General features: G+C 37.7%; 1 protein-coding gene across 1 annotated transcript in view; it reads left to right on the forward strand.

The window, feature by feature from the left end:
• Kif21a (kinesin family member 21A) overlaps positions 1-9,319 on the forward strand; it is a 145,280-nt gene extending 135,961 nt beyond the window's left edge. The window contains exon 38 of the mRNA XM_026393914.2: positions 8,084-9,319. Within this exon, the coding sequence (XP_026249699.2) occupies positions 8,084-8,177 (94 nt within the window). The 3' untranslated portion in view covers positions 8,178-9,319. The remainder of the gene's footprint in view (positions 1-8,083) is intronic.
• The last annotated feature ends 15,876 nt before the right edge of the window (positions 9,320-25,195 follow it).

The following is a 25,195-nucleotide window of genomic DNA, read 5'->3' on the forward strand; positions in this document are numbered from 1 at the left end:
TTGGTGGTGTTGTTTGGGGATTGAACCCAGGACCTCAGGCATGCTAGTCAAGTGCTCTACCACTGAGGTGCATCTCCAGCACAAAAGGCTTGTTTTATTTTATTTTTAATTTTTATTAGAGCTTATAGTTATACATAGTAATTGGATTCATTCTGACAAACTCACACATGCATGGAAATGGGTTTCAGTTAATGATCCCTCCTCTACTTTTCTTCCCATCCTCCCTCCCCTTTCCTATTCTCCTTCTTCTACTCTTAGACTTCCTTTTGCTTTTCTACTAATTTATATTTGATTGGTTCTTTATGTTATCCTATCCATCCCTCCAACTTTCCTTTGTTTTATTCTAGCTTCCACATATGAGAAAAAAAAATCTGTTGAGTTTCTGAGTTTGGCTACTTTCACTTAGTATGAGGTTCTCCATTTCTATCCACTTACTTGTAAATGCCATAATTTCATATTTTTTTATGACCGAGTAGAATCGCATTATACGTGTGTGTGCATGTTTATATATATATATATATATATATATATATATATATATATATATATACACATATATACACACACACATACATACACATACATATAAGCACACACATATACTACAATTTATTAATCCATTCATCTGTTGATGGGCATCTAGGTTGATTTCATAATTTAGCTATTGTGAATTGCATTGCTGTAAACATTGATGTGGCCGTATCTCTGTAGTATGCCGTGTTAGATGTTTTGGGAAAATACCAAGTGTTAGGAGCCACAGCAAAAATATTGATATAGGCACCTTTGGATTTAATGACTGCCAGCCAGCAATTCACATTCATATGGTAATTGGACTCATGCTGTTTAGCTGGGCCCATTTCAGGACTCAGGTTACTCATGTCACTCTTGTAATGGGAGAGTTCCCATTGGCTGGAAAAGGATGGTAGGAGGGTGTTCCGGGGGAAGTGGAAGCCCCCCCCCCCCCGCTCAGGTAGAACACACACGTGGCGGACCCACCTGTTAGGGGACGCACACGGCCTCTCTCTAAATAAAACTTTGTCTCAGTTTGACTGGCTTGTGTTTTTGTACCCAACCGGGTTGCAAGATTGCAAGCCCGTGTGCACTGACAGCTCAGCAGGGAATCGCTCAGCAGGGGTGCCGCAGGCAGTGCTCGGCAGCAGGAGCGGGACTCAGCCGGCCCGGGGCCGGGCAGTTTGCGGCAACCAAGGAGTGGGACAACTGGGTCATATGGAGGCTCCATCCCTAGTTTTTTGAGGAATCTCTATACTGGTTTCCAGAGTGATTGTACTAGTCTGTAATCTCACCAACAATTTGCAAGTGTACCTTTTCCCCAGCAACCTCTCCAGCATTTTATTTTGTTTGTTTTCTTGATCATTGACATTTTGACTGGAGTGAGAGAAACTCGTATGGCAGTTTTGATTTGCATTTTCCCGATTGCTAGAGATTGTTGAACATTTTTTTCATATATTTGTTGGACATTTGTGCTTCTTTTTTTTGAGAAGTTTCTGTTTAGTTTTTTTTTTCTCATTTACTGATTAGATTTTTATGAGTTAAGTTTTTTTGAGTTCTTTGTATATTCTGGATATCAATCCCCTTTCGGAGGAGGAATAGCTGCCCAGTATGTTCTCTCATTCTGTAGGCTCTCTCTTCACACTTTAATCATTTCCTTTGCTGTGGAGAAGGTTTTCAGTTTGATGGCATCTCACTTATTGAGATGCCAAATAAACTTAATAAAATAAAATCACTTGATTTATTTCTTGTGCTTTTTGGGTCTTGTTAAGGAAGTTGGTGCCAGTACCTATGTTTTCTTCAGCACCTATACAGTTTCAGCTCAGAATAGATTTTATCAATCCTCTGAATTTCAGAAGAATCTGTGGAGATTTGTGTCTTCTCACTCTTTCTTTCATTTATCTTTTCAAAGAACCAACTCTCTTTTGCATTGATGTTGTGTGTGTTTTTTTTTATTCTCAATTTCATTGATTTTGGCTCTGATCTGAATGATTTCCTGCTTTCTATGGGCTTGGAGATTAGTTTGTTCTTCTTTTTTCTAAGGCCTTGAAGTGAAGCATAAGCTTATTTATTTGGGATTAATTTTGTGAAATATGCATTTCATGCTAAAAATTTTCCTCTTAGAACTGCTTTCATGCTGTCCCAAAGATTTTGATATGTTTTATCTCTCCTCTCATTTATTTCTAAGAATTTCTTGATTGCTATTCTCATTTCTTATTTGATCCATTCTTCATTTAATAGAGTATTATCCAATCTCCATGTGTTTATGTGGTTTCTATTATTTTGTCAGATATGAAAATAGCTACTCCTGTTTGTTTTCTTGGACCATATGTATGGAATATTATTTTCCATCCTTTCACTTCAGTCTGTGGATGTCTTTCCCTATAAGTTGAATCTTATAAACAGCATGTTGTTGGATTTTGTTTTTTAATTCATTCTGCTAATCTGTGTATTTAATTGGGGGAGTTGAGACCATTAACATTCAGCATTAGTATGAATATGTGTTTGTGGTTTTCTGCCATTTTGATTTTTTTGCTATATCTTATCCTGTCTTGATTCTCATTTGATGAATTTTTCTTCTATTGAACTTTGTTTGGGACCTTTGGGTATTGTTTTTATTTCCTCAGTGTGACATTTATCATTGAATAGTCTTTTTAGTGCTGACTTAGTGCTCATGAATTCTTTTGGTTTATTCTTGTCTTAGAAATTTTTTATTTCCACCTTGAATTTGAAATCGAGTTTTGATGGTTATAGTAACCTTGGCTGACAGTTATTTTCTTTTAAGGCTTGGAATGTCTCATTCCAAGGCCTTTTTGATATTAGGGTCTGAGCTGATAAATCAGAAGTAAACCTTATTGGTTTCCTTTTAAATGTGACCTGATATTTGTCTCTTGTGGCTTTTAATATTCTTTTCTTATTTTCTGTGTTAAGCATTTTGTTTATGATATGTCTTGGTGAACTTTTCATGTGAGTAGGTATATTTGGGGTCTTGAAAGTCTCCTATATATAGATTTGTCATTTCTGATGTAGAAAACTTTTTTGTAATTATCTCACTGAAAATGTTCTTTATGCCTTTAGTTTGCATCTTGATGTTCTCTTCTATCCCAATGATTCTCAGATTTGGTTTTTCAAAGTTGTCTCAGAGTTTTTATATATTCTGGCCATGTTCTATATATTTTTTTCTTTATTGCTTTCTGTGTAGTAAGGTCATATAGCCTGTCTTTAAGGCCTAAATTTCTGTGTTCAAGGGCAGTAGTTCTATTCAGTCTGTTTGCTATGCCTTAAATTGAGTTTTCAATTTTATTGATTGTGTCTTTCATTTCTAGGAGTTCTGCTTGGTTTCTTTTCACCTTTTCTCTTTCTTTATTAAAGTGGTCTTTCATCTCCTGCAATTGCTCTCTTAATTCCCTCCTTAGATCTTCTTTTAGTTCATTGAACATTTTAATAATCAATTTTTAATAATCTTTCTCTGGGATTTTGTCCATCTTGCTATCAGTGGGATCCTTTGTTGGGGATTTTTGATTTTGGGGGGAAATTTGTTTGCCTGTTTTCTCATGTTTTCAGAGGTTTTGAACTTGTGCTTCAGTTGAGGTGGATTCCCCTACCTCTTTTTTTGTGCACATCCTTTTGTGGGTAGTTTTTGTTTGTTCTGGGACTTCTCTCTATTTTTGATGTATATGTAGATTTAAAGGGGTGGGACCTGAGTTCCCTCTCTGACTGTTTCTCTTCACTTCTTTAAGTTGGATTAATGTCAGGGAATGTTTAGTTCATTAGCAGAATCTATAACTTGTGAAATTTTAGTGTCCCTTTAGGTTCCCAGAACCTGATAGCATAGGGTGATATAAACAATAATAACAACCATTACAAACAACAAACAATACACAGTATTAAAGTAAATACACAGTTTGTACTATGATGTCTTCAACATTAATTGCCATCAGTAAAGAGGAATGTTGGGTTCAGCAGTTGTCAACAATTAAAAGAATAACCATGATATAGATATGACTTTAAAGCAAATAGTAGGTGTCAGTTATGTCATCCACAACAATAATGAATGTATTGACATTAATGGTGGGGGCAGGAGTGTTATATAGACCAAGTACTTCTAAAAGATGGCAAAAATACAATTATGGTAAAAAGGAAACGGGTTAGGAAGTTAGAAAATACAATTTCATAAAGTGAATAGAGAATACAAAAGAGATGTAGCAAGTGCTATTTATATGGAAAGAGGGGAAAAATAAAAGAAACAAGGTATTGGGAGAGATGGAGAGAGAACAATAGAATTTGGCCATTAGGAGACGATAAGAAAGATAAAGAAAAGAAATAAGCAAATGAAAATAATACAAAAACCAAAACAAAATATGCAGTCCAAAAAACCCAAGTGTTTAAAAGACAAGGCTAGGAAAAAATAATTGTATTAAAAAATGCTAACTATGAGAGAAGATAGAAACAAGTGTGTATATATGTTTTGTATATATGTTCCTGAACCAGTCAGCATAGCCAGAATTCATATGCACACACACACATTCTCTTTCTCTCTCTCCTTCTCTTTCTCTCACACATACAGAAAGAATTTTAAAAGTAAAATAAAATAAAATGATAAAAAAAATGAAATCCAAAGTTTTAGTGAAGAATGAAAGAAACTTCTCCATTGAGGTGTTCAAAATAGTTGACCAGATTGGGTAGTCACTGTCTGTTCAGCATCTTTCTTTCCAATTCTTCTTGAGTTATGCACTGATAAAGCAAGGGGGAGGGTGTTGATAACCCATTGCTATTTTTGTGTTGCATGCTGAGCTGCCAGTTGGATCAGCCTACGTTTGAAGCTGTTTGATGTAAGACTCAGCTTCCCTTCTCGCCTGTATGAGGTGGAATGGGGTAGGACATACAGTCAATTTGTGTTTTGTCCATTTGGGCCTGTTCAGTGCATTCCCAGGGTACTGCTTCTGTAGTGTTCTCTGAGGGGAGTTCCAACAGGTAGGGCTCAGGTCTAATCAGGCCTCCTGGGCTTTACTGAGTGGTGCCTTCTTTGGAGAAGGAAGATTGACCTGCCTATAGGACGAGACAGTACCGATCTCATATGTAGTTCTGATTCTCAGGAGCCTCCCAAGAAATCCATTTAAGGGCCAAGGAGGCTGATCCTTCACTCTCTGTTGCTTACAGATGTAGCCTTCCTGGGCTTAGTCTCTGAGTGTATTCACCCCACCCCCCCACACACACACACAGACTGAGATTCCCGGCCTGCTTCCGCTGGTCACATGAGCCTCCAGACACAAGGGAAAAACAAGTCTGGCTCCACTTCACTATTCCAACTTGAATCCCCTTGGGTACAGCCTACTCCATGCCTGTTTCACTTACATTTTGTTAGGCACAGACTAGGTCACTCAATGTTGGATATTATAACGTTGCTCTTTAAATATTTCCATTGCATTATATTCCTTTAAAGAGTATTGAACTTTATCAAGCAGCTAAATTGTTTGTAGCTTAGTTCCATCTTTCTGAGATTTATTTTTAAGTATTTTTTAAAGAAGATCTAGAGAAGCTTTACATTATGGCTAGTTGATTCAGTAAGATTATATTTTGATTCCTCTTGAATATCTCAGATATTCAGTGTTATCTCCCTAGTCAGACCCTGAACATGTCATAGCTGTGTGTAAACTCTGGGAATTGTTCAATTTATAGCTCCCTCGTAATTTATTTGGCCTGGCCTCATAGTCTTATTAAACTCATGTGAAACTTAGCATCTATCAAAGACATTCGGGGACTTGTATGAGGTTATTTACAGAGGTCTTTCCCTGATCGGCTCTGGCCTCTTCTTTTCTTGGTCTTGCAAATTCTGACTGCTATTGACTCTCCAGATATTATTTTCTGTTTTTTCAGTTCAGTGATTCTGTGGTTCTCTGGGTTCCTCCTCCCTGTACTGTAGAGTGGAAGATGCTCTTAGATGGAGCCAGAGCTAACCAAGTTCATCTTCTTGTTTCCCTTTTTTTGGGGGGTCTGAGTCCTATGCTGCTACACTCAGTATCTGAAAACATTCGTTCCGTATATTTTGTAAAGTTTTCTCTTTGTTTATGGTAGAGAGGTTGACCTGATGTAAGTTACTGTCGTAACTAATTGTGGTGGCTCCATCATCTTAAATTTAACATTCAAAATGGAACTTCTGATCTTCCCTACAAACCTGTGCTCATCGCACAGCATTTTCAGCTGGTGGCTTCTTTGTCTCATTTGCTCAGGTCAGAACTGTCCATTCCTTCTGTTCTTTTGCACTCCAAATCCAATCTCTCGTAAGGTTCTGTTGTTTTGCCCTTTAGCTTAGGAGTCAGAGTGTGCTCCTTCTCTGCTCAGAAGCCTGCAGTGATCCTCCATTTCGCTTGAGTTGGCCTGGCCTTCTGAACATCTGTTAACTCCCTTGCCTTGCCTCCTGCTACCCTCCCACTTATTCTTTATCCTGCAACCCCAATAGCCACTTTGTTGGTTCTTGAACCTGCCAGTCTCACTGCTGCCTGAGGGCATATGCCCCTGTCCCTCCCTCTGCCTAGATGTTTTCCCCTCAGAGATCCTGACTTTTTCCACTTTATTTCACATTGTTCTTTCTCTTGTAGCCTAGTGCACAGGATCCCCCTTGGCATGCCCTGCCTTTTCTTTTTCTATAGCCCTCATTACTAATTTTATCTGTTATACATTGTGGTTTACTGTGAGTCTCCTCTTGTTAAAATGTGTGGTTTACAAAGGCAGAGGCTTTTTTAGTTTTGTTTTTGTTGTTGTTGTTATTGTTGTTTTTAAGCTGTATCCCAAGCATCTGGAACAGTGTGTCTGGCACATAGGTTCTCAAAAAATATTTGCTGAGCAAATGGGTGCATCAATAAGTGGAATGGCTGAATGGATAGATAAATACACAGGTCCTACTGCTGTTACCAATGTATGTGTATTATGTGGGATGCTTTTGAAATTCCAGCAAACTTTGTTCTCTTATGAATCTTTGCCTTTTACTGGTATACTGGGCATATCACTATACCCCCACTTCCCCTGGAATGGGTTACAAAATCTCTGAAGTACCTTTTAGCTATAAAATTCCATGGAACTTTCCCTTTGATTTTGGGTTTATCAGGAAAAGACACATTTTCTTTTTAAGCCATGAGAGACGTTAAGAAATGTAACTATCAAATGACTAGCCCCAATGTCCACATGCTGGGTTAATAGAAGCAAATACGCTTAGACACATTTTTTTCTTCTTTAAAAAATTTGTATTTTTCATTTCCAATTGATACATAATAATCACATCTACTTATGGGGCATCAGAAAAATACTTTTAATCTTCCACACTCTGTGCTAGGTGGAGTATTTGTCCACTTCTCAATAGCCTCTTGCTCTTTCTGTGGGCCCATTTGCTGATTTCACCCAAAGGTAGCTTTCCCTGCTTGTTCCTAGATTCACCAGCTCCCTGGAAACCTTTCCTGGCTCCTGCCCACCAGAAACCTCACTGTGCCCTTATGCTGGGCGTCTTTGCCTGAAGACTTTTGACCCTACTTCATATCACATGTTTTCTAAAATGATGAGTTCAGATCTAGTGTTAAGAGATGGGCTTTGGAGCCAGACTGCCTGAATTCAGATCACATCTCCCACTTATTTTGTGATCTGGGCCACAATTTACTCAATAAAAGAATATCCCAGTCCCAGCTACTTGGGAGACTGAAGCAGGAGCATATCTTGAGCTCAGGAATTCAGGCCAGCCTGAGCAACATAGCAAGACCTTTTCTCAAAAATAAAATAAAATAAAAATATTGCAGTAGTATCTATTTCTAGTGGTAGTTAAAGGAAATTAAAGACGTTAATGTATGTAAAGGCTCATAGTGACCATGCCTGGCATATAGTCAGCCCTTGATAAGATGAGTTAGCATCATTATCTATTATCATTATCATTATTGTGGATATATGTTTGCTACTCTTCTAAGACAATGTATATTTTTATTTGCACTTATCAAAGGCCATCTAGAAAATGTTTCCATAATAAGTAAGTCTAACAGCTATGTCTTTACCTTTCTGTTTCTGTTCATCATGTCCATTTATTGTTTTGTAGTGACCGAACTGTGAGAATTTGGAAGGCTCGCAATTTGCAAGATGGTCAGATCTCTGACACAGGAGATATGGGGGAAGATTTTGCCAGTAATTAAACATGAATGAAGATAAGTCATAAACTGAATACTGTGATAATATCCCATATGTTCTTTATGGAATTGTCCTGCATTTATTAGGCATAAACTTATGAATGGAATTAACTGGAAAATATATCTGAATCCATTTACTAAATATTAATGGTATTCTTGAAAAATGTGTACTATCCTGTGTGCTTAATTTTACTATCTACCAAAATGTATGTATTCTACAATTGATATATGGCTTGATTCGCACTTTTATTGTGGCTAGATTTTTGCCTAGCTATAAAAAGACAACCTTCAAATTATTTGAATTACAAGATGTCTGCTTTTGTGACAGTCGTAAAACACACACAGAATACAATGCACCTCCCTGCTCACTCATTCATATAGCCTGTTCAGATGATTTACATTCTTAAACATACTGGAAATGTTAGTCAAACTGTGGTCCGCTTGTCAGATATTCATATCAGTCTATAGAGGGTTCCCAAATTTCAATGCTCGTTTAATGTAATTGAAAAAAATACAAGGAAAATATTACTGATGATTTCCCATAAAGTGAAATTGACCTTAATCTACTAACAAAGTTTGTTTAATAATTTGTGTTAAATGTTTGCATTCACTTGTATTGACCAAAGTTTTGCAGTTATTCTGTGCTCAGGACTAAGACACTGTTAAATTGTTTTATTAGTGCTGTGCATACATTCTGTAATGGTATACACTTTTGATGTGCTAACAGAAAGATATTTTGATCTATTTTCCTATGGAGTTGTTTCTATTATCACCTTTTACTTTCTTTTTTATTTAATAGTAGTATTTCCTTTCCCCTTTTATCTAATTTTTATATGCTGCTAAATATATTTTAAATACACTATGTTGGCATACCTTAGTAGCTATTGATGAGAACTATTATCATTTATGGTGGGAAAAGCTATGCAAATAGGTAGATTGTAAAAATACATGATGTTGTATTGTACCTGTGTGAATTTTTAAATGCTGTAGATGGGATTTTGCAAAAGGATGTATAATTTATCTGTCTGCTCAGAATATTAATTTGTAAATTCTGCAAGTTTAATTTTTGTGTAGATGATGTAACACTTGAAAATATTGTCTTAAGTGATTTTTCCCTGAAAACATTTGCTTGTAAATGAAAGCTTAGCTAGTGCTTAAATAAACATGTTGCTCTGAATTATCTTTATTCTATTGTTCTTTTTATAATTATAAGAAAATGACCAGTGTTTGTAAAGCTGTTTTGTGTCTATCAATTCATTTCATTGCTCACTAGACATGAAGTATTCCTGAAAAGTTTAAACTTAAGTCTCATCTGGATGAACCATGGAAACTCTATTTAAAGGAATTAAATCAAATGATATAATTTAGAGATTTAAACATAGATGATAAAATAAATGAAAATAATTCCCATAAATGTTAGGATAGTGGTGACCTAGGTTACCTAGAGAGGAGGAGTGGATGATGACTGGCAGGTGTCACACAGGTGAGCTGGGCAGCTAGAGGTGGTGTGGAAAGTACTTCTGTGTGCCTGGCAGTCTTATTTTTTATTTGGCTCCTAAATGTTACTTAAGTGCTCATTTAATATGTTCATGTTTCACTGTACATATATTTCTCTTTTTCTATATATGTGTGCTATGTTTCAAACATTTTTTTTTAATTTTAAAAGAAAAAAACAAAACAGCTACTTTGTAATTTTGCCTCCTTCCTGAAAGAAAGGTACTGTGCCAGAAGTTGAGGGAGTTAAGACTGTATTGAATTTTAAGTTTCTTGGAGTGTTTCTTTCCATAGAACTATTAATCAGTAATTCAGTAATCTTGCAATTAATTTATTTAGTAGATGTTTATTAAGCATCTAAAGGGCTAGGTATTGGAAATGTAAAAAGAGCAAGACCAAGATGACATTTGGTCTTTGGGTGTAGAGACATAACAAAAACAGTATTTACAATATTAGGAAGTCCAGGATGCATCTATTTCTGTCTGTGAGTCCAGTCAGAGGCCCTAAAACTCTGTGTTTGCTTATGCAAAATACAAAGCCTTTGAAAATGGAGGCTCAGCTAGTGGATCTGATTCAAGTAATTCAAAAGAACATGAGAAAGAGGTGAACTTCTTTAAGAATTTACATATTGAAACATAATGTTAACCCATAAAGATCCCATTCAGAAAGGTTAAAATAAATCTTTAAAACAGTAAAACAATGCCTACAAAACTTAAATTCAGGTAGCCCTTCCTGTGTATTAAATGTATGCTAGATGTCCCCATGTGTGCTGAATAGCCTCTTCTTCTTCTTCTTCTTCTTTTTTTTTTTTTGCAAAGGTATATTTTTTCTGTTAAATCCAAAATCTCACATCATAGTTAAAGAGTAATGACAAGATTTTGTATAGCAATTCAGCAATACCTCCACATGATCACATTTATTGAATTCACAGCTGCTGTGGAGTCTTTCATAAAAATTTAAAGTCATCAACATGTAATAAGTCCCTCTATGCTAGTTGTTATTTTTCCCAAGCACTTCCTACACTTTAGCTCAAAATCATTTCAAATTGTTTTTGGCCTTAGAATAGGTTGTTGTCTTGCATAGTTGTTGAAGATTTGATCTGCTAACTACTGCACAGATGTGAATAGTTGGGATTTTGGAATTTTAAATTACAGATATGAAATATATGACTATATATGAGCATCATCATAGGAAAATAGGAATTATCTATCTTTCTAGTTTCCAACTATATTGAGATGCTCAATTTTAAAATGTCATAGGTGCCATTAATGTTTCCTCTCTCGTTTCTCTCTCGATGAAAATAATAATTGTGCTAGTCAATGTTTATTGAACATTTACTCTCTCCTTTGTTTGAAGAGGTATCCCCTAACATGGGAAGAATCTAAGATGTCACTGATGATCAGAAGCACCCAATTTCAGGGATTTTTTTCAATTATGAGAGATGGTCTGCCTTCTAGAATTGATAAAATACAATAGTTATATTATGTGGGATTCTTCCAGACAGACAAAGATAATGACTGATGTCCACTATGCAATACATAGTAGATAAGGATTCTAGACCCCATCTAGTAGGCTTTGGTGTGTGTTAGACATAGGAAAAGCACAGACCATATTTCTCAGATTTTTACCTGTGTCTCATTAGCCTGGCTCCCACCATGTGGGCAAAAGGTGGGACCAGGAGGAATCAGTTTCTGCAGCACAGTGGCTAAGGCATTTGTTTTTCCAGTGGCAGCAACGACAATCCCAGTGGCTGGCTACTGGCAGTGGGAGTTGGCAGAGTATAGGGTACTTTTTTCTTGGCACGCAGCTGGCATGGTAATCTTGAAGTCAAAAGGCAGGCAGTGGCTCCCTAGTTCCCATCATCCTGATTGTGGTAGAGGCAGTAACTTGCTGAGCTGGTTCTGGGGGTCAGACTAGCTCCTCTTGTCCAAATAATCTGGATGGATGCATTTCCCTATAGTAAATTCCTTTCTGCTTGTATCCGTTGCAGTCGTTTCCATATTTGCAATTAAATTTTAAGAGATACACTATCTCTTTTTATTTGCAAATTGTGTTTTAAAATATTTCTTCCATTTACTTTTTCTCTTTTCTAATTAATCTAGGTAGTTGTTTTCACCTTAAAACAATGCTTTTTAGTTTCCTGAAGTCTTATTATGTCAGAAAGAGGTGTTCTTAAATGCTATTATTATTCATTAAAGTTGTCTTCTCTCTCCTCTGACAGTTCTTTTTTTTCCAGAGTCCTTCCTAATTAGTTTGGTTTGTCTTTCTACAGTTGCTTGGTTCTCCTTAGGTGAGGTGTTCTTATTTTTCTCTGCCTGCTCATGGTTGTGCTTACCTGGGTTGCCAGGGCAGGCTCCTGGTGGGGGACAACACTCTGCTCTGGTAAACCTGGACTTTACAACAAAATGTCAGTCTTCTTTTGATAGCCTGTGAAATCCCTCTGCTCTCCCTTGTCTCCAGGTCTGTAGGTATTAACTCTCTGCTATATGTGCAGCTGCCTCAAGGTTCTTCTAGGCCTGGAAGATTTAGAATACCCTCCTAGGACAGTGGAGCATTTTTTGCTTTCCCCTGAAAACATGCATAGATGCATAGTTCTGCTCTCCCTGGCAAACTGAAAGCCTGTCCAAGAGCTTGCTTGTTGTTTTACTCTGTAAAATATAAGTAGAGATTATCAGAAATATATTTTCATGCTTCTTCATCCACTGCAACCATTTGACACTATCACTGAAAAATATCAATCAAATAAAAATGGAGTGATGGGAAACCTGATTTCACTTAGAACCAGATTTACCTGCAGGTCCCAGGAATCTTACTAGAGTTGATTATTAAGCTCTGATTGGGCTTTCATTTTTATAATTGGGAGTTTCTGTAAGAGGTAGGTAGCTGGAATTCTCTTCCACACGCCTTCTCAGGAAGGTCGGGGAGTTGCTGAGGAACTTACCCGTGTCATTTTCAGCTACTTTGGCCATTAACTTTGGATCCTAAAATACCCGCTTCTATCTCATGGGCATTCATCTCTGCCTGTTCCCACCTCCTTTCCCCCAGGCTGCCTTTTCCTATCTGTTGGTTGTTGATGGGTAATCCCCACAGAGGAAAAGAACTTCCTAAGAGTGGGCAGAACTATGCATGTGAGTGATCTTGATTCCTGGGGCAGGGAGAGGTGGGAGACTGTTAACCATGTGGGAGATTCAGCACTAACCTAGGAATCAGGAGAATTCTGTAGTGTATGTGGCAGAGACTTCTAAGTCCCGTTCTACCCATCCTCCCTGATGTCCTTCTAGTAATAGAAGCCTGAGGATTCAGAGCATCTCACCTGATCTTATGGTGAACCAGGGTCATGTGCTATTGTTTGTTCTCTGGCGGTGTGATTTAGGTTGAAGTAATATATGAACCTTCTGGTCCTGTCTTTTTTTTTTTTTTTTTAAGAAGTGCTTGAGGAAGAAGATGGCGGCGGGGAATGAGTGAGCCGCTCTGTGCTCCGCGCCACCGCCGCCGCAGCGTATGTTGCTGCTTCTTAAAAGAAGAAGTAAAGATCATTAAAGGAGATCTGTCGACAAGGATTCAGCACCGTGTCAAGAAAAGGGCCTAGATGGAGTGAATCCGCCACGACTTCAGCGCGAGCAGTAAGGCTGCAGCCCCCGAGCTGCCGGGCTCCCTGGGCCCCTTCTCACTCCCCTCTCCGCCTCTCTGCTTCGCTTCTCCCCCGCCATCTCTCCTCCCACGCTCACTCCCTAAATCTAGGTCTCAATCTCTTTCCCCCACCCCACCCGCTCTCTCGCGTGCCCAGTACCCGGCCCGCGCGGCCCCGAGGCGCTGCCTCCCCTCCCCCAGCTCGCACCCCCTCCACGGGGGTCCCGAAGGCCACAGCCTTGCCGCCGCCGCCGCCGCTGCAGCCACCGCCGCTGCCGCCACCGCTTTCCGCGGAGCACCTTAGAATAGTCTCTTAACCGCGAGAGTGAGCTGCCAAGTAAAATGGAACAGCTGATAAGATGAGTGACAATTTAAAATCTAAATGATCCAACATGGCGGCGGACGCGTTGAGATCAAGTCTCTAACCCCTTCAGCTGCACGGGCATAGGGAGAAGTAAACTGTCAAAATACTGTTCGCTCAGGACCACTAGGCACGGCTGAGCTGAAGTGGACCCCGGGCGAACGGTCTAGCCTTCTCAGAACACACCGAGCCCGAATTGGCTGCATTCTAGCTCAGGTTCACCTGCTTCATGTGAATCAACACTAATGATCCCGCTGAAATAACTAGTCGGCCCGCCTGAACTCAAAGAGGTAAAAGCCAACTGAGCACCACAGCCAGACCCAGGGAATCAGGAGTGACGCAGGACTAGCGACGCAGAACTCCCAGCTATTGCTATCACCAGTGCTGACAACAGGTCCCTTGCACCAGCTATCAGGGGAGTTGCTGCTACCTGAGGGCAAACAAATTCGCTGGGGGCCCTCAGCCCCAAGCCCTACAAACTTAGGATCTGAGGGAGGCAAACAGAAAGGGTGTGCCCAGGCACCCATGAAAACAGGGCTCCCAGGAGCAGCAGACCTGGCGTGTAGTCAGTATTGTGGTGAGTGTCACAGGTGAGCGGGGCCTGGCTTGAGGAACCACAAGAGAAGGCCCTAGGCACTCAGGATTAGAGACCCACACAGTCTGGGAAGAAGAGCTGAGGCACAGTGATTGGTTCCCACCTATCAAGAAGAAAAGCCTGGCCCAGTGGGCATAGCTCCACCAACTGGATGAGAAGTTAATCGAGCTATATGACTGCATTTATTAATATTATTATTTTTTTTAATGATTATTATTAGTATTTTTTTTTTAATTTTATTTTCACTTTTTGTTGTTGATGTAGTTGTTGTTCTTTAACGTTCCTATTAATGGTTTCAATTTTTTTAAATTCTTTTTATTTTATTAGTATTACTATTATTTTTTAAACTTTAATTTCCATTTTTTTACTATCATTATAAAATTTTTTCTTTTTTTTTTGGTTTTAAATTTTTATTTTATTTTTTTTTTCGTTTCTTCTTTCTTTCTTTTCACTTTTTTTTTCTCTTTTGTCTTCTCACTTCTTTCAATTTTCCAATTCCACCTTCCTTGAATTCTACCTGCCTACACTCATTCTCTTTAGTGACTTCTTCCCTCCCCTTCTAATATCTCTCCTCCCCAGTATCACACTAATTGGAGGAGGATCACAGCCACTACCTGCCCTGAAAGGGTGATTTTTCAACTATACAAGAGCAATATAATTAAATAGAGGGGGAAAATATCAAAGACACAACAATTTCACCAAGCAGAAAGAAACGCCAGCAGTATGAAACGACAAGGAAAGAAAGGACCACAGGCAATGCAGGTCAACTCAACTTTAGAAGAGGTAATAGCTGCAACAGATGGAATGTCAGATAGAGAGCTCAGGACATACATGCTTCAGATGATCTGGAGTCTCAAGGAAGACATGAGACAGCAAAATCAGACAATGAAAGATCATATTGACAAACAAATCCAGGAAGTAAAAGATCAATTTCACAGGGAGATATAGGTAATAAAAAACAAACAAATAGAAATACTAGAGATGCAGGAAACAATAAACCAACTTAAAAACTCAATTGAGAATACTACCAGCAGAGTTGATCACTTAGAAGATAGAACATCAGACAATGAAGACAGAATATTTCAACTTGAAAAGAACATAGATAGCTCAGCAAGTCTACTAAGAAACCATGAGCAGAACATTCAAGAGCTATGGGATAATATCAAAAGACCAAACTTAAGAGTCATTGGGATACAGGAAGGCACAGAGCTCCAAACCAAAGGATTAAGCAATCTATTCAGTGAAATAATACAAGAAAACTTCCCAGACTTGAAGAATGAGACAGAATCCCAAATCCTAGAAGCCTACAGGACGCCGAATGTGCAAAATCATAAGAGATCCACACCTAGACACATTATAATGAAGATGTCCAACATACAGAATAAGGAGAGAATTTTAAAAGCTACAAGGGAAAGAAAGCAGATTACATTTAGGGGTAAACCAATCAGGATAACAGCTGATCTCTCAACACAGACTCTAAAAGCTAGAAGATCCTGGAATAACATATTTCAAACGCTTAAAGAAAATGGATTCCAACCAAGAATAGTGTATCCGGCGAAATTAAGCTTCAGATTAGAAGATGAAATTAAAACCTTCCACGATAAACAAAAGTTAAAAGAATTCGCAGCTAGAAAACCATCTCTTCAAAAAATCCTTGGCAAAACATTACAGGAAGAGGAAATGGAAAATAACATGGATAACCAACAATGGGAGGTAGGACAGTAAAGGGGGGAAAGTAGTCAAAGAGGATAACAAATCAGGTTTAGTAACATCAATAAACAAATATGGATAGAAGAACAAACCATATCTCAATAATAACCCTAAATGTTAATGGCTTAAACTCACGAATTAAGAGACACAGGCTAGTAGAATGGATCACAAAACAAGACCCAACAATATGCTGTCTACAGGAGACGCATTTGATAGGAAAAGATGTACATAGACTGAAGGTGAAAGGTTGGGAAAAATCATATCACTCATATGGACCACGGAAACAAGCAGGAGTGTCCATACTCATATCTAATAAAATAGATTTGAAGCCAAAGCTAATCAAAAGGGATAAAGAAGGACACGTCATACTGCTCAAGGGAACCATACACCAACAAGACATAACAATCATAAATATATATGCCCCAAATAATGGTGCAGCCGTGTTTATCAAGCAAACTCTTCTCAAGTTCAAGAGTCTAATAGACCACCATACAATAATCATGGGAGACTTCAACACACCTCTCTCACCACTGGACAGATCTTCCAAACAAAAGTTAAATAAGGAAACTATAGAACTCAATAACACAATTAACAACCTAGACTTAATTGACATATATAGACTATACCACCCAACATCAAGTTGCTACACTTTTTTCTCAGCAGCACATGGAACCTTCTCAAAAATAGACCATATACTATGTCACAGGGCAACTCTTAGACAATACAAAGAGGTAGAGATAATACCATGCATCTTGTCTGATCATAATGGAATGAAACTGAAAATCAATGATAAAAGAAGAAAGGAAAAATCAAGCATCACCTGGAGAATGAACAATAGGTTTCTGAGTGATCAATGGGTTTTAGAAGACATCAAGGAGGAAATTAAAAAATTCCTAGGGTTAAATGAAAACACAGACACAACATATCGGAATCTATGGGACACATTGAAAGCAGTTCTAAGAGGAAAATTCATTGCTTGGAGTTCATTCCTCAAAAAAAGAAAAAACCAACAAATAAATGATCTCATACTTCATCTCAAAATCCTAGAAAAAGAAGAGCAAAACAACAGCAAAAGAAGTAGAAGGCAAGAAATAATTAAAATCAGAGCTGAAATTAATGAAATTGAAACAAAAGAAACAATTGAAAAAATTGACAAAACTAAAAGCTGGTTCTTTGAAAAAATAAATAAAATTGACAGACCCTTAGCCATGCTAACGAAGAGAAGAAGAGAGAGAACCCAAATTACTAGCATACGGGATGAAAAAGGCAATATCACAACAGACACTTCAGAAATACAGAAGATAATCAGAAATTACTTTGAATCCTTATACTCCAATAAAATAGAAGATAGTGAAGGCATAGATAAATTCCTTGAGTCTTATGATCTGCCCAGATTGAGCCAGGAGGATATAGACAACCTAAACAGACCAATAACAATAGAGGAAATAGAAGAAACCATCAAAAGACTACCAACTAAGAAAAGCCCAGGACCGGATGGGTATACAGCAGAGTTTTACAAAACTTTTAAAGAGGAACTAACACCAATACTTTTCAAGCTATTTCAGGAAATAGAAAAAGAGGGAGAACTTCCAAATTCATTCTACGAGGCCAACATCACCCTGATTCCGAAACCAGACAAAGACACTTCAAAGAAAGAAAACTACAGACCAATATCTCTAATGAACCTTGATGCAAAAATCCTCAATAAAATTCTGGTGAATCGGATTCAAATACATATCAAAAAAATTATACACCATGATCAAGTAGGATTCATCCCTGGTATGCAAGGTTGGTTCAATATACGGAAATCAATAAATGTTATCCACCACATCAATAGACTTAAAAATAAGAACCATATGATCATCTCGATAGATGCAGAAAAAGCTTTCGACAAAGTACAGCATCCCTTTATGTTCAAAACTCTAGAAAAATTAGGGATAACTGGATCATACCTCAACATTGTAAAAGCAATCTATGATAAGCCACAGGCCAGCATCATTCTGAATGGAGAAAAATTGAAGGCATTCCCTCTAAGATCTGGTACAAGACAGGGATGCCCTCTCTCACCACTTCTGTTCAACATAGTCCTCGAAACACTGGCCAGAGCAATTAGGCAGACGAAAGAAATTAAAGGCATAAAAATAGGAAAAGAAGAACTTAAATTATCACTATTTGCAGATGATATGATTCTATACCTAGCAGACCCAAAAGGGTCCACAAAGAAGCTATTAGAGCTAATAAATGAATTCAGCAAAGTGGCAGGATATAAGATCAACACGCATAAATCAAAGGCATTCCTGTATATGAGCGACAAATCCTCTGAAACGGAAATGAGGACAACTACTCCATTCACAATATCCCCCTAAAAAATAAAATACTTGGGAATCAACCTAACAAAAGAGTGAAAGATTTATACAATGAAAATTACAGAACCCTAAAGAAAGACATAGAAGAAGACCTTAGAAGATGGAAAAATATACCCTGCTCATAGATAGGCAGAACTAACATCATCAAAATGGCGATATTACCAAAAGTCCTATATAAGTTCAATGCAATGCCAATCAAAATCCCAACAGCATATCTTATAGAAATCGATAAAAGAATCATGAAATTCATATGGAATAATAAAAGACCCAGAATAGCAAAAACAATACTAAGCAGGAAGTGTGAATCAGGCGGTATAGCGATACCAGACTTCAAACTATACTACAGAGCAATAGTAACAAAAACAGCATGGTACTGGTACCAAAACAGGCGGGTGGACCAATGGTACAGAATAGAGGACACAGTAACCAATCCACAAAACTACAACTATCTTATTTTTGATAAAGGGGCTAAAAGCATGCAATGGAGGAAGGATAGCATCTTCAACAAATGGTGCTGGGAAAACTGGAAATCCATTTGCACCAAAATGAATCTGAATCGCTATCTCTCGCCGTGCACAAAAGTTAACTCAAAATGGATCAAGGAGCTTGATATTAAATCAGAGACATGGCATCTGATAGAAGAAAAAGTTGGTTATGATCTACACGCTGTGGGATCGGGCTCCAAATTCCTCAATAGGACACCCATAGCGCTAGAGTTAACAAATAGAATCAACAAATGGGACTTACTCAAACTAAAAAGTTTTTTCTCAGCAAAAGAAACAATAAGAGATATAAACAGGGAGCCTACATCCTGGGAACAAATCTTTACTCCACACACTTCAGATAGAGCCCTAATAACCAGAATATACAAAGAACTCAAAAAATTAGACAATAAGATAACAAATAACCCAATCAATAAATGGGCCAAGGACCTGAACAGACACTTCTCAGAGGAGGACATACAATCAATCAACACGTACATGAAAAAATGCTCACCATCGCTAGCAGTCAGAGAAATGCAAATCAAAACTACCCTAAGATACCATCTCACTCCAGTAAGACTGGCAGCCATTAGGAAGTCAAACAACAATAAGTGCTGGAGAGGATGCGGGGAAAAGGGCACTCTTGTTCATTGCTGGTGGGACTGCAAATTGGTGCAGCCAATTTGGAAAGCAGTATGGAGATTTCTCGGAAAGCTGGGAATGGAACCACCATTCGACCCAGCTATTCCCCTTCTCGGTCTATTCCCTAAAGCCCTAACAAGAGCATGCTACAGGGACACTGCTACATCGATGTTCATAGCAGCTCAATTCACGATAGCAAGACTGTGGAACCAGCCTAGATGCCCTTCAATAGATGAATGGATAAAAAAAATGTGGCATTTATATACTATGGAGTATTATTCTGCATTAAAAAATGACAAAATCATAGAATTTGGAGGGAAATGGATGGCATTAGAGCAGATTATGCTAAGTGAAGCTAGTCAATCTTTAAAAAACAAATACCAAATGACTCCTTTGATATAAGGGGAGTAAACAAGGACAGGGTAGGGACGAAGAGCTTGAGAAGAAGATTTACATTAAACAGGGATGAGAGGTGGGAGGGAAAGGGAGTGAGAAGGGAAATTGCATGGAAATGGAAGGCGATCCTCAGGGTTATACAAAATGACATATAAGAGGAAAGGAGGGGTAAGACAAGATAATACAAATGGAAGAAATGTTTTACAGTAGAAGGGGTAGAGAGAGAAAAGGGGAGGGGAGGGGAGGGGAGGGGGGATAGTAGAGAATAGGACAGACATCAGAATACATCAGACACTAGAAAGGCAATATGTCAATCAATGGAAGGGAAACTGATGTGATACAGCAATTTGTATACGGGGTAAAAGGGGGAGTTCATAATCCATGTGAATCAAACCGTGTAATATGATGTATTAAGAACTATGTAATGTTATGAACGACCAATAAAAAAAAAAAAAAAGAAGTGCTTGACCTTCACGCTCTCTTGCCCTGCATACTAAGGAGAAAAGAGAAAAGGAAGTGAAGAGGCAACCCTGAGGGTGCTCATGAAGATGACCACAGGTGAAGGTGAACATGGAGTCTTCATGTGATCTGTTGGAACAGAAATTTCCCCCTGCCTCAGAGAAATCACATGCAGAAGGTCAGCAGTTTTTTGTTTTGTTTTCCATGTAAAGGGCCAAATAATAATTATCTTAGGTTTTAGAGGCAACCTACTGTTCTTGTTTATACAACTTTTTGATATATATGGAAAGCATTCTTACCTTTGAGACCACACAAAAACAGGTTCTAGATTATGGAGAGAGAAAAGTCTATTCTTTGAGAGCCACTAAATTTTAAGATCTTTTTGTTAAAAAAAAAAAGCAGTCTAATGTGGCATACATCCATGTAGTTCCATGTAGTTAATGATTTATATCAATATATTATAGAAAATGTTTTCTCAGAAAGGGAGTACATCTATCAAACACCACACAACCCAAACATATGGAAGATCCCAAGTCTTCAGGGTCCTCCTTCAGTGTTTAACCCCAGGATGATATCACTTGTTTTGAGATCTTGTAATTTGTGTATTTGCTACATGTTCTAGACAGATGGCAATAAATCATATTGTTTTAAAGGTATAAAAATACAACGACAGACTCTGCACCATGTACAGCCAGAGGAATGAGAAGTTGTGCTCCATTTGTGTACAATGTGTCAACAATGCATTCTACTGTCATGTATAACAAATTACAAAAAAAAACAAAAACAAAAATAGAAGAGAAACCAGTAGAATAGAAGAAGGGGAACAGGGGAGGAAGGGGAGGAGGAATTGGGGAATGAAATCGATCAAATGATACTATTTTATTGTGTGAGTGCATTAATATAACAAATAAAAAAGAAAAAACTACAATGACAAATTTTTAGCATATGGAAGTAAAACGTGTATTCAGAAACCTAGTTTTTCTAATGTGAACAATGGTGCTAGTAAAAACCATCTTGGTAGTTAACCCTTTGCTCTCCATTATTTAACATTAAATTGACATTAATCTTTAAGTAATGTCAGCTCAAAATTTTTCTTTCCTGTGCACATGTGCCCATAGATGTAACCTATTGGCAGTGTGCCTTCTTTATTTGGTCTGCATATATAAAGGGCCTATTGAAAAGACTCTGAGACTAAATGAGGGCAAATAGGGGCTAAATAGAACTTGTTGGGGCCTAGAGCTGAAGCTGGAGGTTGTTACCACCTCTGAATAAAGCATGTATGTCTACTATCCTAACTGCATCTTATATCTTCTACTTGCTGAAACCCTAAATCTGTTTCCTGGGTCTGAGCCCCCGCATGATCGAAGTCATGATCACCAAAGGATCACCAAAGGCAGAGAAGATTCCATGACAGAGAAGAGCTATTTGTCTTTCCTTCACATAAGAAAGAATATGGGTTTCCTCCTGGTGTTGGGGCGTAAGATGCTTTCAGGGAAATCAAGAGTTTTACAAGAGCACAGGTTAAAAATGTCAAAAATGAAGAAGAAGGTTGACACTACTCAGTTAAATATTTGAAATTGGTCTTCTTACCTTTGCTCACAAACCAGTAATCACCAGTGTTAGCTTAACCTGCAAGTGAGATTTTTAAAATTGAAGCAATGAAAATGTCAACATTAATTAAATATTTTACAAAGAAGCATGCCAATAAGTTGGAAGAGGTTTCATACTTCTGTTTAAAGAAAAAGTTTAAACATTGTAATCCTGTCATTGAAAAGAAATTTGATCAAAAGGGGATAATTGTGGTTCAAAAGAATTGCACAAATGACTGCAAAATATGATAAGCCAAATCATAAGGAATGAAAGAATTAGCATTGTCTTCTGTGGTAGACATTATTAATGAAGATGGGAACAACTTCAAAAGAATTACTTTCTTCTACTTCATCAAGAAGAGTCAATGAGATGATGAAGATGTTTAAAATCAAGGGCATGATCACCACAAGATGAAGCATCATGAAAAGATACTTCCTTATTCCCCTTTTTAAGATTCACTAAAACAACAAAGACAACTAAGGGAATAGACAGTATAAAAATGAAGTATTGGTTTACACGTATATTTTACAGTTAATTTCCCACAATTAAAGAGAAACATTAAACATGTATGCAGACCTAAGGAAAAAGCTGCAAACACCACAGCATTTGTACCATTTCATCCTTAAATGTTTGGTAGAATTCACCAGTGAACCCTTTTAGGCCTGGTGTTTTTTGCTTTGAAAGGTTATTAATTAATTGCTGGTTCAGTTTCTTTAAGATTGAATAGGCCTATTCAGATCATGCTTTTCTTGTGTGAGTGTTGGGCGATTGTTCCTATCAGGCAATAGTTTAGACATAGGGGCTAAATGCTCCTCTCCTGGGCAGCACAGTTGTAAAAGGAGTGGTGATCCTCAATGATTTTCAGGGCATGATTCCTTAGTTAAGAACTCAGAATTGGGGATTCTTTTATGGGATATTCTCTCAGAAACCAACCTGATGAGATGAGAGATGAAACTTCCTACTTTTTTGAAATGAGGAACTTGGTAACATTAGGGGAAATTGGATCTGACTCAGAACATTAAAGTAATTAGCCAGTGACTCTCTGGGGACCTAAAAAGTCTTACTTCTTTACAAAGTCTCACTTCCTACAAAGGTCCCTACCTCACAGGTGGCCATAAAGATTGACAGAGAATGTGCTTAATATGGAGTAGGTGGTGGTGGTTGTTTTTTAATGAGAAGGATGGCTTTATAATTCAAATTTATTTTATTCCTTCTTCCCTATTTCTACTTTTCTTTTTTTTTTGTTATCTGAAATTTAGATCTGGTTGTACTGAAGAAGGAGGAAATTATTTGATTTACTGCAGAAGTTATGCTGGAAAAGAAAGATCAGAAAAGTATTTCAGATGTGGATGAAAGATAATATCTGCTTTTTTTTCCCCTGCTAATTCATTTAGTTTGAATTTTCCTTTGCCAACTTTCTATTACACAGAGAGAAGGGGGCTGTGAAAACTTTTCTTGATCCACTTTTCAATCATTTCCATATACTACATTGCCAGATTATCAGTCTAAAGCACTAAAAACTAAATTTACCTATGTAATGATTTTTACATACATGCATTTTTGTTAGTATAGATGTATTACATTTCCATGTATTTAGGGATCTGGAAATATTTTATTACTATTTAATGCTAAATTGAATGCTCACAAACATTTATTTTCTTAAGAGTTTTATATCAGAGAACTATGGGTTTGTATTAGAGAAGTATGATTTATCCATCATAAAGCTATATGATAGTTATAATTAAGATATAATTATACAAGTAAAGTGATTTACTTATGATTTGTTAATTACCATGATTAAAATATACATTATGGCTTAGACTGAATCAAGTCTCATGAAATGTGGGAACATGGTGGTAGTGTCCACCCCCAGGGAATAATTCCCTCCATTCAGGCTGATAACTCCCAGCTGTGTGATTACTCCCACATTTTGCTCATCAGCTGAAGCTACTCATTTCACCTTCCACCTGAGGAGGGGTTCTTGGGTGCTAATTTTTTAAAAAATTCAGATCTGTTTAATTGTGTTACTTTATATGGAGCTTATTTATTTATTTATTTTTATCAGTTTGGGGATGCAGAAATGATAAACTGGGTCAAAGCTGAAACTGTGTATATATTAGGTATTTATACCCATTCAATCATTCAACAGTAGTTTGTTCCAGATATAAACATGGCTCAACATAATTCTCTTACGTTCAGGGTAGTTGTAATTTACCAAAGCAGAGTCCTCAAGCAAATACATAGAGTGCAGTAATATAGGTACTGTGGTCAGCCCTACCTGGTAAGAGGAACAATGCATGGAAATGCTTTATAAAAGAGTCTGGAAACATAAGTGTTTGTCCTGCAGAAAGGAGTAGAGATGGGGAAAGTGCAGTTGAAGCAGTGCTTTGAATTCAGGCCAAGAGGCTTGAAATGGTGCAGTGTTCAGGGGAATTGTAAGTTGTTGATCACGGTTGCACATGACAAGTTTTGCTTGTTATGGTAATGAACAAGAAATTTTACCTCGTGCCTGATAGCCATCAAAAGATTTTATTGTGCTGGCAATAGGATCCATTTCATGTCTAGAAATCACTCTGAAAGTAGTGTCAAGGGCAGTTGGAAAGGCACCCTGTTCTGTTTCCATAATACAGTGATCCCTTAGGATCCCCAAGGGAATGGTTCCAGAACATGTTCTTCCTGCCATGTCAGGGATACAAAAATCCAAGGATATTCAAGTCATATAAAATGGCATAATATTTATATATAGCTTACATACGTCCTCCTGAATACTTTAACTCATCTTTAGATTTATTATACCTAATACAGTGCAAATGCTATTAAACAATTACACTGTATGGGGTAGGGAATAATGACAAGAAAAATGTTTGTACATGTTCAGTACAGGCACAACTCTTTAAATATTTTTGATTTTCAGCTGGTTGAATCAATATATGTGATATCCATAAATATGGAGGCCTAATTATATATATGGTGTCCATGGCAATAGCCCACAGACAATGATGTGTGAGTGAAATTGCTGGCAATTGACAAACATAAGAATTTTCTCACTGTTATAGCTTGGAGATGAGGTGTCCTTCAAAAGCTCCTATGTTAATGCAGGAATAGTCACAGGTGAAGTGATTAGTTTATGAGAGCTGTAACTAATCAGTCCATGTCCATTTGAATGGGCTAACTGGGGGGGATAACTGGAGACAGGTGTGTCATGCCTGGAGGAGGTGGGTCCCTTCACTGGGTCCATTTTTTTCTGTAGCCCTTTCTCCTTGCTCTCTCTGCTTTCTGGCTACCATGAGTGGAGCAGT

The sequence above is a fragment of the Urocitellus parryii genome, chromosome 5, assembly GCF_045843805.1.
Source record: "Urocitellus parryii isolate mUroPar1 chromosome 5, mUroPar1.hap1, whole genome shotgun sequence".
In the NCBI taxonomy this organism is placed as follows: domain Eukaryota; kingdom Metazoa; phylum Chordata; class Mammalia; order Rodentia; family Sciuridae; genus Urocitellus; species Urocitellus parryii.